This window comes from Peromyscus eremicus, chromosome 19, assembly GCF_949786415.1.
Source record: "Peromyscus eremicus chromosome 19, PerEre_H2_v1, whole genome shotgun sequence".
Lineage (NCBI taxonomy): Eukaryota > Metazoa > Chordata > Mammalia > Rodentia > Cricetidae > Peromyscus > Peromyscus eremicus.
This window is the reverse complement of record NC_081435.1, coordinates 62,093,680-62,108,817: the sequence shown is the minus strand read 5'-3', so window position 1 is coordinate 62,108,817 and position 15,138 is coordinate 62,093,680. Positions and strand designations below refer to the sequence as shown.

Genomic DNA, 15,138 nt, shown 5'->3' with positions numbered 1-15,138 from the left:
CATGCGGTTGACAGTTCCTAACTACCTCTATTTTCTCATCTCAACCCAGGTCCTGATGCTGCTCCTACATAACATCAATGCTCCAGGCCACAGTGAAGTCTGCCAACAATTCTGGAAAACTGAGCACTAAACACTGCCAGGCCCAGCTCTCAGTGTCAGAACTCAGCACTGACATTCAGGTTGACTATACAACCACTTTTATAATAGGCTAGGCCTAGACTTTCATAGGAATAAATAGAAAGGAATACAAAGAACATCCACCGTGTGCCAAGAGAGGTTTCCTGGAGGGATGAACACACTTAGATGAGTGGAGGCCAAGATTCTTGAACTGAAAGAGAAAGGACTTCAGCCTTTTACTCTCTCAGAGCTTCAACAGAAGTAAATTTTTATGACTTACACTCAAATTATGTTTAGCACTTCCATAGCTAATTACTCCACAAGCTCAGGGTGCTGAGCAAGAATAGATCCAGAAGGTTAATAAAGCAATTCCGCCTCTTACACTTACTTTTCAAAACAGCTTACCTGGCCACTTTCCCAGAGCCACCTAAAGACGACTTACTCCATTTGCTTCCAACATGTAAACCAAGCATGACTACAGCATGCTAAGGGGCTGCACAGGCTCACCAGGGGATGACCAGGACGGACAGCCTATTACTGGAACATTCCATTGAAGAGATGATTGATCTTTAGTGTCCCATGACTTTGATTTTTATTTTTTTTAACTCATTACTGAATGTCAGCCAAGACAGCAGGGTCACTGGAGACTCTAAAGGAGACATCTGGCTTCCGCATTGGAGGGAAGGCATTTTCAGCATCTTCAAAAGACCCTTCACTGTCAACAGCTAGGGCCCTACTGCTTGCTGTTCTGTGTCTGACAGATCACCTCCACCTTTCCTGCTCTGCATTTCCAAACTCAGGTCCAGCCGGGTCGTTTCTTAGGCTCAGGTGACACTGTCTGCAGAAGCCACCTGCCAAAGGATCTGAGTGCAATCAACAAGATCATCTCTGTCCCCTGCTTCTGCCTGCTGCAGTCACCAGTTATCATTATACAACAGACTCCTTAGTAAAAGACACGAAAGCAGCGTATGCTTGGTCCTTCCCTATCTGCCTGGCTGGCCGCAGCTCAGCTCTCTTCCACTCAGGTCCATGAAGCCAGCACTATCCTTCCCACCTACAACACCGTCTCTCACCATCCGGCTGTGATCTCTCTCTCCTCCTTGCCCCTCCCCCTCTTTTGTAAGAATTTACAAGGAGAAATAAATACTAAAATGCCTATTAACTGGTTCATCAGACAGACAATAGCCCAGGCAGTCACCAGAGCACAAAGAGGCCGTCTATGATTGGAGCACCAAACATCAAGGCCAATGTCAGAGCTTGGACCTCACCTGGGCAGGCTGTACTCTGACCTGTGCAAGTCTGTGGTGACTGCTATAAAACTGTATCAACACACTTGTGGTAGTAAAAAGGAAGGGGAACTTTCTTAAGCACCTGAGCAATAGATTTAAGGAAGATGGGAACTTTACCATCCCTTATTTCCCAACAAAATTACCACTGGACTTTGTTCTAAATTTCCCAAGGTCATTTTAAGCATAAAGAACAGCAGTGGGGTAGAGGAAGAATATGAATGACAAGACACAAACCCATGCCTTCCACCTTCAGACAAATGCACAAGTTCATGCCAGGGCACCAGAGATTTTTGTATAATGTGTTTTAAGTTAAGAACAAGAGAAGGATTATGGCGTCTACAGAATCTCCTGGAGCTTTTGGCTAGTCCGCATATTTGACTTTCCCAGCTATTTATCAGGGTTATCGACAAAACCAAGAACCCAGTTTCAGGGCTCATAGCCAATCCACCCACAAGGCCATAGGCTTATCAGAGGCTCTTCATTTCTCTCCAAGATGCAAGAAATTGATTGAATTGAGTAATTTTCAAGGATTCTGGCAGAAGCCCAGGGAGTCTGTACCTTTCACAAACAGCGGATAAGGAAAAGCCATTTTAAACCTCAATACAACTCACGTAAATGTAAAGTTAGACAACTTCCCTATTAAAGTTCCATTCAGGATGAAGTGGCCAGCCAGGTGGATCTTGTCAGTATTTGATTCTCCATAAAACCGACCTTGGAGTAAAAGTGCTTCTGCAGGTCAGCTATGAAAACTCCACCGTACCCCCATTCTAGGAAGACAAGAGGAGGATGGTGGTCCTTTTCATGGCTGCTTATTTGGTCACTCTCGACTAAGAGCTGGCATCTAACCCAAAAGGCCCCAGGTCAGTCAGGCTATTGCTCAAACAAGGGCCACTGAGAACCTGCACTGACTAGCTAGGAGCACGCAATCCTTGTCCTTGGGAAGCTGTAGTAACCCTGGAAGGATCAGACTTGCCAGCAACTGCACAACAAGACAGATCAGCACAGTGGGTGCCATCCAATGTGTCCTTTCAGGGTTCCGAGTAAACTATGACTTTTCATAGAGGACTCTTTGGCCTGAGACTATGCTTCTTGTGACACAGTGCTTACCATTCCATACTGCAATTGACAGGCTAACTATGGTAGGACCCATAGCTGCATCATTCATTATGGCTTTAGTCAAGTTTCATGAATGAATCAAGATATGTAATATGTACAAAAAACACACAGGAACTAATCAGGAAGGAAGCAAATCCTGGAACCACTTATGGTTTGAAAAATAATTGCCCACAAAGGGGGCATATATTCAAATGGTTAGTCACCAGGGAGAGGCATTATTTGAAAGGATTGAAATAATATTATTTCATAATATTCATAAATAACATTAGGAAGTGTGGCCTTGTTGGAGAAAGTGTGTCACTAGGGGTGTGCTTGCAAGGTTTCAAAAGCTTATGCCAAGCCCAGAGTCTGTCTCTCTCTGCCTGCAGATCAGTATGTAGCTCTCAGCTACTTCTTCAGTGCTATGCATGCCACTGTGCTCCCCACCATGATGACAATGGACTAAACCTCTGAAATTGTAAGCAAGCCTCTACTTAAATGCTTTCTTTTGTAAGAGTTGCTGTGGTCATTGTGTCTCTTTACAGCAACAGACCAGTGACTAAGACACCACTTGATAGATTGTAGCTACTGGGGGCACAGCTGGGACCGGTGCTGGATCCTTAGGATAGCTAAGATTTGGGGACATGGCCTCAGCAATCTGTTTATCTCAGAGCTGCAAAGACCAGCCAGCCTTTGCCTAGACAAACCAACTCTTCACGTCATCTTTTAGCCAAGGCTCTCTCTACACAGACCCAAATACAGATAACAGGCCAAGGGCAGGATGCTGTTCAGCTCCAGGCTGGCCCCTCATCACTCAGTATCTGAGGTCTCAGAACCAAGACTCCATCTAGTCTCAGACAGACGAGGCAGGAGCTCCAGCCCAAGGAGAGATGCTGCCTGCAACAGAGCCAGGAATAAAAGCCAGCCTACCACTCTGTTTCCCTATCAATGCCTCAAAACATGGGGGACTTGCTAATGCATTTGTGGGGAAAAAAAAGGATGTGCCCACTCACTTGATAGAGACAAGAGAGGCACTTTTGGTTGTTCCACTAGTGAGTGCTCTACCATGGATATGCTAGAAACTTCCATGCCTGTTCAGAAGGGATCCATAGTTTTGCAGTACTGAGTCTCACTTGTCTGTGACTTATCCTTCCTATGTGTGCTCTGTGGCCTTCACCACCATGGCCAGCACTGTTCCTATCCTTTCTATCTCAAACTCTAAAATATGAATTAACACACAATGGTAAAGGAAAAGTGATGAGCATTATATAAATCTCTAGATCTTCTGAAAGGGACCCATTTCTCGTGGTGTAGAAAGAAGAAACTCATTTTTTCTTTAAAAAAAAAAATCTGTGCATGCATGCTGTATATATGCATGCTTGTGTGCGTCTGTGTGCATCCGTGGAGGCCAGGGGTCACAGCAGATGCCTTCCTTGCTCACTTCTCTCCCCTACTGTTTGACCGAGGGCCTCTTACTGAGCCCGAGCCCATCTATTCCAGCTACGCAAGCTGGTTGGCCACAGAACTTCAGGAACTCATTTCTCCGTTCCCAGTGCTGGAGTTACTGACATGGACTCACACACGGCTAACTGGGGATCCAAATGCAGGTCCTCATGCTTGTGCAGCGGTACTGACTGAACCAGCACACCCTTGAAAGTGGTGGCAACCGCACTGCTCTGCAAAACAGGTCCTGCCCCTGCAGCTCACCCCGCCCCTGCAGCTCACTCCACCCCCGCAGCTCACCCCACTCACCCCCGCAGCTCACCCCACTCACCCCCGCAGCTCACCCCACTCACCCCTGCAGCTCACCCCGCCCCCGCAGCTCACCCCGCCCCCGCAGCTCACTCCACCCCCGCAGCTCACTCCACTCACCCCTGCAGCTCACCCCGCCCCCGCAGCTCACCCCGCCCCCGCAGCTCACCCTACCCCCGCAGCTCACTCCACTCACCCCTGAAGCTCACCCCACTCACCCCTGCAGCTCACCCCGCCCCCGCAGCTCACCCCACCCCCGCAGCTCACTCCACTCACCCCTGAAGCTCACTCCACTCACCCCTGCAGCTCACCCCGCCCCCGCAGCTCACCCCACCCCTCCAGCTCACCCCACCCCCGCAGCTCACCCCACCCCTCCAGCTCACCCCACCCCTGCAGCTCATTCCTTGCAGGTAGCCTGGATGTAGTTAACTTGCTTTACTAACTGGCAGTGAGGTTCTGATGGGACTAAAGGGCAGGACCACAGCAAGGACAGGGCTGAGACAAGAACCCACCACCCAGGGTTCCCGGCAGAGCGCCTGGCTGCCTGACGCAGCGGCTGCCCTTGCAGAGGACCCCATGTACCTGCTGACTTACTCAGAGCGAGCTCTTTAAATTCAGGAAGGCTGGCAGCAGCGCAGAGCTGGTAAAAGATGTGGTAATTCCTCTCATCATCCGCCTGGGGGAGGAAAGGAGATCGATTTTAGGTAGCATTTCCCCAGATCATCTCCTTGACCACTCGGATTCCAGGCGTTGCATCCAGATGGTGTGAGCTAGACCACCCACCCTCCCTCAGGTTTTTCTTCCATGCCCTGGCCAGCTGCAATTCCAACGGCTTTATTCTTCATTTGTTATGACAGGGCCTTCTGTGAGGGCTTTACGTCTTGGCTTATGTGGAAACAGGCATTTCCTTTTTCTTTCTACATTAAACACCAGTGCCATGTCACAAACAGTGGCTCAGTCAGCAAACACTACCATGCTGCTTGACCAACACTCTTCAGACCGTTGCTTCTCTGTTGGAAGCTCCTGGGAGGGGGTGCTTGGGACTAAGTTAAAGCTGAGCTTGCCTATTTTGGGGGGCCAGGCAGTCAGGAAGGTCCCTGAAGACTTTCCATGGACACTCATGACTAGAACTACCTTAAATTGGTAGGGTGTGTGGGAGGGATGGTGTATAAATATTCAGGAGGCCTGGATAGTGCCAGCAATCAAAGAGGAAACTCAAAGCCAGGGTGGAGTGCCGGCTGCTTGTCAGTCCACCCAAAACAGCTGCCTGCTTTCTCTGCTGTAGTGAAGGAAGGATGCAGGACTGCCCAACCAACCCATGAGGGAAGGGGCAGGGGGGCTGCTCTAAGAGTTCATGAAATATTTGTTACTCATCAGCAGGGACTCCTCACTAAGAAATAGCTCAGGAGACTCTGGGGAATGCTGGGGACAGCTGAACCCCAGGGACCGGGAAGCCACTCTGCACAAGGAAAAGCAAGCTACACACTCGACTCAGGCCACCTCTGCTATCTCAGTCAAGGGGTAGGAGGACAAAGCTGCTGCAGGAGAATGATGCATGGGGTTGCTAGTGGCACCAGCCATCTCCAGACACAGGGAGAAAGGGTTCAGGACGAGGCCAGGGATAGCTGAGCAGGAGGTAAAGGAGGGTCGGCAGAGAGCAATCAAGGACCACGGTGGGCAAGAAATGAGGACTCTGCTTCCTAGGAGTGTGTGTGTGTGTGTGTGTGTGTGTGTGTGTGTGTGTGTGTGTGTGTTATTTCAGCATATACACCTTTCTTTCTAACCCCACCCATATTTTGACCCACCAAAGCAGGTTCTCTGAAAGCCAAAACCCAGGGTCTACTTAATAACATTCTCTAATGGTAAGACTGTAAAAGCCGCAAGAAGACTGCCCTGTCCTTTATGCTGGGATCAAGCACTCATTTAACACACAACAGGCAAAGCTGTGCAAAACATTTGTGGACCTAATGCTTAGTCCAAATGGATGTTTACTCTGAAAGAGAAGAACAAAAACAAGGAGGTTGATCCCAAGCCAAGAGCCGTACGGGCTGCTCTGTGAGTGCAGGGAGGAACAACGCTGGTAGCCAAATACAAATGACTGAGTCCTGCCACTCACCTGAAAGACCACCCTGGACTTCTCCAGCAAGTAGGTCCTCATGTTGGCCCCGATGATGTGGTACTTTTTATCAAAGCCAATCTCAATGAACTTCCCAAAGCGGCTGCTGTTGTCATTGCGAGTGGTCTTGGCATTCCCAATGGCCTGGATTAACAGACAATAGCAATGTGTAATCAGTGAGGGCAAGAGGCTAGGAAGACAGGCACCTCCCATACAAACACCCCACGCCGCACTGGGATTCTTGACTTCAGGACTGTAGGTCTGTGGTAGCATGGTACCCACACACACCTCTGCTATTGTGAAGACACTGGGCTGAGGGAGAAACTGTGCTTGGTTTGCTGAAAACTAAAAACCCAAACCAACGCCACTTTTCAGCCCCTTGTATGATGACTGGCCACCCTGTATAGAGTTATTTGCTGAGTAGAAGACTCTTTAGAGGAGACACAGCCAGGGCAGAGAAATTCTAACCTGCCATTTCTCTGCCCCTCTTCCATTTTTTTTTTTCTGTCTAGAATACACATGTAACAACTGTACCAGTCACCCTGGGTCCTCAAAGCAAAGGCCTGGAGAATCAGAGACCCTGGCTCTGATGTTCTGGAGTCATCCCTGTGACCACGTTCTGCTGTGATTTATCTACTTCCATCCCTCATGCAATCAAGCAGCTAAATGCTTTGCCCCCGGTGGTGAATGGCACTTCGTGGAAAGGCCATCAAATGATATGCCTACCCTGCTTATTACTAAGGCTGGATCAATAAGTCACCCACCCTAGGGATAATTTTCTACATAGCAAGGCTATAGATCGAACAGTAGTACACAATCATTTTTTGGAGGGAAGAGGCCTCTATGAAGCCCCAACTGGCCTGGAATTTGTTATGGAGACTAGCCTGGCCTTTAACTCACAGCAATCCTCCTGAGTTCTGGGATTAAAGATATGTGCTATCACACCCAGCCCATAATACTCTAAAATCATTAAATAACTGGTCTCATATGACTATTCACTTTCTATAAGTCATAATACTAACATGCCAATTATCGATTTCTCTTAATTAATCTCTTCTGTTTATTTTCAGGTGGTGAAAACACTTAGAAAATCCCACTGCAACTTTTTAGTAGTCTAGAAAAATATGAAGTGCCAAGAGGTTGAAAGGAAGATCCAAAACTACTCTCTAGTCCAGGCCAGCCAAGTCCAACTACTTATATCTGCTAGTTTCAAATCCCAGGTGGCCTCCGAGATTAAGGAGGCCATGATGGAGCTGAAGGCTAATCTCTACTGCTTTACAGGGCTAGTTGACGTCTAACACACTCACACTTCATGAAGATGACTGTCACTGCCCCTGCTCTGGAGGTGAGCAACGTGAAGCCCAGGTCCTTGCTCTCTGCTAGGGAAATGGTTCTGCCAGCACACTGGTCTGCCCGTGTACCACCCTGCAAGTGTATCCAAAGTGATGTCCTGTATGCCAAGCAGGTTTCCATTTCCCTCTGTCCTACTGCATGGACCTGGCCCACATCACCACTGTCTCTGTCCCGGATAATGTCAACTATCTACATTTTCTATTCCTGATCTTGTGACTTTCAGTCAATATTCCTCTTGACTAACAGAGCAGTTTGTGTAAAATGTGCACCGGATTGTGTTCTTGGTGTAAAATCCTTCAATGGCTTCCTCTACCCTTTAGTTTTAGAGCCTCAGCATGGCTCATATACCTAGTAGTAGTAGCCCACCCAGCCCTGCCATTCATTACTCTAGTACTTGGTCCTCAGCTCTAAAATCCAGAACACTTTTTTCTCTTCAATAGCCCTGCGATTTCTCCATACTCACGCAAGATTCACCTACACTGTTCCCTTTGTTGGGTGGGACTCTCTTCCCACAGCTCCCCATGCCTACCAGCCCCTCCTGTTCAAATCCAAACCTGAAAGCAGACAGGCAGTCCTTCCCTGACCCCACAGGCCAGAGGAGTTCCACCTACCACCTATTTTTCTGGACCCTGCACACACTCTGTCCTCCCCTCCAGGAAAAGACATGTGTCCAAGTACATTGGTGGGCTTCTAAGTCCCCAGCACGAAGTCTGACTCCTAAGCTCCATGAGACAATGGTAGACTGTCACACTTCAGTAAGACAGTTCTGTTTTGAAGACAAAAAATCATCTGTCCTCTCTAAAATATTGACAAAACTTAGACTTTCCTGGGTCTCCAACATGAGGCCCTGGGCTGGGCTGCTCATTGTGATGGTTAATCTGGACAAGAATCCTAAGAGGCAGCTATCACTTTTCATCATATGTACAGATAAACAGGCTTGGGAAGGTCAAGTAATGTGCCCAAGGTCACGTGGCTAGGAAGCAGGCAAGATTCAAATTCAGGTCCCCTGGAATCTCAAGTCTAGACCTGGGTTATATGGAGTCACAGTCTTTCATGTTGTCTCACAGGTCACCCTCACTCACACCAGATTAGAAGCTGCCATCCATGGGGACAACTTCCACGATTCCAATGACCGAGTCAACTCAGAAGTGAACGTAGAAAGAAATACCAATCCTCCAAACCTTTCTTAGCTCAGCCCTCAGCAGAGGACATGGAGTGCAGAAGTATCAATCCTTATGTTTACCCTCTCAAGAAAAAGGAGAGGAAGTCACACTCAAAACACAAAGACTCAAACCTGTACCCAAGCTCCCATGTAGCTGCACCCGATGGGCACTCTGCTTCCTAGTTTCAAGGCAAAGAACCTGCCTGTCACATATTCCTGCCCCTACCATGGTAGAGCAGCCCCACAATGAGGTGAAGTCTCTCTGTGGATTTTGCACTAGTAAGCACAAGGGTGGTAACCAAGTATGACTGTCACCATCTTGTAATTCTGACGGATTAACAGACCTAAGCATAACTGATGGCCGCCAATGTCACAGCACAGCAAGTAGATAGCCTGGTCCTTCTGAAGAATGCCAACAGAGCGGCCTATTACAGTCTTGTAAAAACAACCGCAATACACTTCTATACTTCACCAGCCTTAAAACACCTGGACAACTGAATATATTCAACATGAGTTTACAATCTACAAAAGCCAGTTTGTAGAAAATTATAAAAGACCATCTATTGTCACTATTGTCAACAAATAAACTTCAAGTTCCAATTTGTAATTTCAAATTCCAAAAAAGTTCAGATGTCTTATTTTGTAAAATAAACACTGTATCAATTACCAAAAAACCAGGTGTGGGGACTCACGTCTTTAATCTCAGCACTCGGGAGACAAAGGCAGGCGGATCTCTGTGAGTTCAAGGCCAGCCTGGTCTACATATCAAGTTCTAGGCTAGCCAGAGCTACAGAACGGTAGGTACCGTGGCTCAAATAAACCAACAAAAAGGACCACTGCATGTTCTTTGCTGTTTATGAATACAGAAACGTGAAACTCAACTAAACTTTCCTTTATGAACTGTACAGTGACATACAAGAATCCAATGAGTAATTTTAATGTTGGGTCACATCACTGAGAAGCAGACATGAAATTGTGCGAAAGCACAGGGAGGGGAGCAAGTAGTCACGCCAGCAGAAAGGAAAAAGGCTGGGAGAAAGAACATCGCAGTGAATCTCACAGAATCCTGCCAGTGGAGAAGAACAGAGTGTGGACAAAGGGACAGGAGGGACTCAGAACAGACAACTTTGGAGTGTCTGAGATGGGAGGCCACACAAGAGATCACAGGCTATAGACAGGCCATGTAGGAAGCAGATTCTTCTTAGACAGCTGTAACCATTTTAAAAACAACAACAAAGGCAAAAATCCTAAACTCACACCTTTGGTCTTTTGTTGTTTGTTTGTTTATCATTTTTGTTGACTGTACCTCTAATTTATCTCCTTTTAGATGGAGAAGTGTCTCTGGCTCTCAGAGTCATATGTCTGGATTCATGATACCTAAGATGTCATATGGTCCTCTGGCCTGGACTTGGGTTCTGTCCCTGCCCCTACCCCTGGTCCCCTGATTAGCAATGCTCTCCTAATCAGTGCATACTTGGGGACAAATCTCTCCTAGGATGCTCACAAGCTGTTAAGAAAATGGGGTCAGGGCACACTAGCACTGCCAATGAATTACACCAATCTGCCCCAGCTAACCCCAGTCCAGCCTCCAGTCTCTATAATTCAACAGCTGCCACTCAGCTCAGCCGACCGGTACTTCTGCATCCTCAGACTATGTTCTCCCCGGGAGGTGTCTGCAGTGAGAGCAAGGAGACATGACCCAGTAACTGATTGCTTGGGGCTGAGCGGGGGAACTCTTCCCAGGGTCTGGGCGGAACAGTCAGTAGTCCGCTGCTCCTAGTTGAGACACTGTGTTCCTTAGACTCCTCTAAGGAGCCACAAGCTGATGACTTCCTGACACATAAGCCACCTAAACCTAGAACATTTGAAAAGTTGTGCTCTCGATTTTGGCAGAGCAAAAACTTTCTGTTGGCAACATTCTAATCCCAGGCAGGATCCCTCCTGATTTCTGCTGCTTCCTCTTCCCTACCAAATTCAAGCTTTCCCTACCAAATTCAAGCTTTCCCTACCAAATTCAAGCTTTCCCCCCAAAGAAGAGCACTGAGAACTCACATTTGACGGAAGGAACCCTCAGCACTTAAGCTGATGGTTTCCAAAGCAGTTAGTTGCACAAGACAGAGCGTTCATGTCTGAGACACAAACAACTGTATTTATATACACAATCGTGATTCAGGCAGTTCATATCCTCACTCCTCATTCAGACTCTAGCAATTAACCATACCCTGGTCTCCCTTGGGGATGCATGTTGCTCTTATGTTTCTCTCATGCCTAAGCATCCTTCTCACAGAACTCAGCACCCTGCTCGAGCTGTAATAGACAGCGCATATTTTAAATTATTAGTAACCACTATAATTTAAAGGATTCCCAGGGTAGGGATTTAAATCTGTAACTTCTGTATCAATGTCCATAGGACGCATATTCACAATAGCCAAAAGGTAGAAACAACCACATAAGCATCAGGGGAGAAATGGCCAAGCACATCATGGCGCATTTGTGCAGTGAGATACTCAGCCATAAAATGAACGAAGTATTGATAGACGCATGGACCTTGAAAACACCATGCCAAGTAAAGTCAACCAGGTACACACAGACCAGTGTTAGACAATGCCACACATGTGAAGATCTCAGAGTAGCAAAAGTCAGAGGTTGAATAGAGTTTGTCAAGGACTTGGGGAAGAGAGAAGTAATTGTCCAATGGGAACAGGGTTTCTACTGGGGTAATGAGAAAGTTCTGGAAACAGATGGTAGTGATGGCCACACAAACAATGAATGTATTTAATTTCCCTGATTCATTCACTTATAGTGGTATATTTTTGCCATGCATATCTTACACAATAAAAATTAATAGAAATGCCCTTTCTGTCTTACTTAGTAACATGGTGTCTTGCCTGCACTGAATTCCAATGTGACTAGTATTTACTTTGATCAGTCACCAGGCATCAAGGAGATAATTCTCTGCTTTGCCAAGAATAACTACTTTATCTTTACAAGAAGGCCCATGTCTCTAAATATGCCTGAAAGATAACTGAACTTTGAAAGTCGAGTGAGGGAAAAACCCTGCCTTCAGTCTCATTTGAGAGGAAATCCGTGCAAGCTGCAGAGCATTGGCTTAGCTGCTTTAATGTGCAGGCACACATCAGGAGTCAGGGAGGCAAACCATGGTCCATGGATTTCCTCTGCATTGGGGCCACAGGCAGGACCCGAATTCATAAGTCTTAGAGTACACAGTGCTTAAATTGGATACTAACTAACTACTAGACTATAGTGAGTCATACTGTGGAAAGCCACTTACTAACGCATGTTGTGGCTAGTAAGTTCACCCAAAATTTAGTGTTATAGAGACAAGGCTTATGTGCAACACCCTGTGACAAAGTTGGAAGCAATGCATCAGGATGTGGAGTATCAGCTACAGCACCACAGGGAATCTGTCATTCTTCCACACTTTCAGCGACCTCTCCTTGTCTTAGTCACGGTGAATGGTTCTGCAAGTGTGCTATCTGGATCAGAACATCACCAACACATTGGTGTTCAAGAGAGATGCAAACTTTGGTCTTTTTTCTAGACCTTCTGAATCAGAAACTCCCGCACCCCAAGCCTTAACAAACTTCGTGAAATCCAGCACCCCAAAGTTTAACAAGCCTCCAAGACAGTAATTATACAGTCCCTCCTTTCCTTTGTATTTTTGAAACAGGGTCTCTCTATGTAGTCCTGGCTATTCTGAAACTCAATGTTTAGATCAGGATGGCCTCAAATTCAGAGATCTGCCTGCCTCTGCCTCTCAAGTGTTGGGATTAAAGGCACATACAACCACACCCTGCCACTTCCAAAGCACTGTGTAAATGAAAATTCTCCTAGTTTTTTTTTCTCTTGGCGAAAGCACCTTCAACCGTATTGACCACTTTCTGATTTATAAAATAATAATGAAGCTAGTATTTGAATTCTTAGAGAACAGGTGATGTCTTGTCACTCAGCAGGAAGGGAAATTTTCCAGGAAAGGAATTCTGAAAGCAGGACTTTGCTTGAATATCCAAAGAACTGCTGTGACCCGAGACTCTGAGTTGATTCCTGCACTTGGCAAAGGTAGAGGGAGAGAGAGAGACACAGTGGGACCAGACGGTCCAGGAAGTATACTGCTCCACAACAGTGGAAAGATGCATGGCTGCAATGACTTGAGCTGATTGGGCTCAGGACTTACAATGAAACCAGACGTTATCTTAACTGGGCTGCTTCCGTTTCCTTCCAACCAAACTCCAGCTTTATCCCGGATTCTCTTCATGATGAGCAGATGACCATTAATATAGAACTTTCTGACTCTTCCCCTTTTTATAGATTATTAAAATCAGACAGCCACTGCAAAACCTAGTCTTCATTCGATGTTCTGAACAGGGGAAATTCACCATGAGGATTTGACTGCTCCCAGGAAGCATGTTCCTTAAATGTTTACAAACAAGCCCTGACTTTCAGGAAAATAAATGGCAGAATTACTCATCTGAAGACCCACAGTCTAGAAAAGGAACCACTGCTCTTTTGAAGAGGGCAGCTTCAAAGCTATCAGCATCAAACCCTGATGACTAGACACACCACCCCCAACAGGACTCTGGGTCTAAGGGAGTTAAGTCCACATTAGTGTCGAAGAGGAAGGAGTATAAAATGGGCTGGAGTTCTCACTCACCACCAGGCACTGGTGCCAAGTGGCCATGGGTCTCGATGTCAGGGAATCCCTCCCTCGGAGCCAAGAGGAATACTCTAACACAAGCAGGGAAGATGTTTTCTGCACATATCATCTAGCCAGGGAGACACTGTTAGCAATACAGCTCCTTCCCCATGGCCATGAAGTTTTCTGTGTGCTGACAACATACCAAGAAAAAACTAAAACTGCTTATCTCTAAGACTTGATCAAAACCCTTCTGAATATATAGTCGCTAGTACAGTTACCAACACACACACACACACACACACACACACACACACACACACACACTTCACTTGGCATCTAACGTGCCTTCAGGCTTCTGTGACAGGTCTGTTGGGTATATCCATTTCTGCATGGGCTGATCACACCCTTGCCAGCATCAGATTTTCCCTTTCTGCCTTTCTGCACCCCGTCACCACCACCATTTTTCAGGGTCTTTTGAAGTTTGGACTCCAGCTTTCCAGAAGTGAGTTCAGCAGACACCCCTGAACATCTTCTCTGTGGCTTGTCAACACTTCACTGCACCTCTGAGTGTCAGGCTGGAGATGGTAGGATTAACCCAGGGAAGGTGGAGACACAGCTATGCATTCGGCTTTCGGTTGGGTGTGGGGGGTCATTTTCGCCCTGTCCTCTTCACAATGCAGCTACAGTTCTGTTTTCTTAATAAAGGCCCTGCCCAGCCTGGAGAAAGTAAGGAGAATGTAAACCTGCCAATAAAAAGAGCATTGGTTTCAAGAGTGGGTGTAGCAGTTAGCTTTGACTGCCAGCTTAACATGGCCTAGAGTCATTTGAATGGAAATCTCAACTCAGGAATTACCTAGATCAGCTTGGTCTGTGCGCATGTCTGCTAGTGACTATCTGATAATTGATGCAGGAGGGCCCAACCCACCATGGGCAGCACCATTCCCTGGGCAGGTGGTCCTGGAGCTGTGTAAAAAAAGCTAGCTAAGCATGAGCCAGGTAGTAGCATTCCCCTATGGTTTCTGCTTCTAATTTCTGCTCTGACTTCCCACAGAAAATAAAATAAGCCCGCCCTTCCTTTTTCCTTCCTTCCCTTTCCCTCCTTCCCTTCCCTTCCTTCCCTTCCCTTCCTTCCCTTCTTTTGCTGTTCCTAGCCAGCCAAAGAATGAAACTAGAACAGTAGAGCATCCAAAGTGGCCCAGGATATGAAGACATTTAAACCTCCTCTATCAGAATGAAACTTTTAAAGAGGAGAGAGACAGAGATAGAGAGACCCAGAGAGGGAAGGGAGGGAGGGGGAGAGAGAGCACGCTCTAGAGAGAGACTGACCCTAAACCATTATGAGCTATAGCAAGATCTAATTTTTAGAAACAACTTTGGCCTGAACTCAAGTTCTCTAAGCCCACTCAAACCAGGCTCTTATCCTAATGTCCTGGCCATGACAGGACCCAGACAGGGGGTGCCTTGGCTACTTCGTGCTATTACAAGAACTGTTTCTGAAGAGCTTCAGCAGAAGCGACGGTATCATACCCGCGCCGGCTCCCCTTTATCACCTTTCTCCGCAAAGACAACATTTTCTGGTTTCTACGCAGTCTGCCTC

General features: G+C 46.8%; 1 protein-coding gene across 1 annotated transcript in view; it reads right to left on the bottom strand.

The window, feature by feature from the left end:
- The window catches only part of Myo5b (myosin VB), a 213,827-nt gene that overhangs the window by 122,338 nt on the left and 76,351 nt on the right, over positions 1–15,138 (bottom strand). The window contains exons 6-7 of the mRNA XM_059246817.1: positions 6,370–6,513; positions 4,848–4,929 (exon numbers count right to left, since the gene is read on the bottom strand). Coding sequence (XP_059102800.1) covers positions 4,848–4,929; positions 6,370–6,513 — 226 coding nt within the window. The remainder of the gene's footprint in view (positions 1–4,847; positions 4,930–6,369; positions 6,514–15,138) is intronic.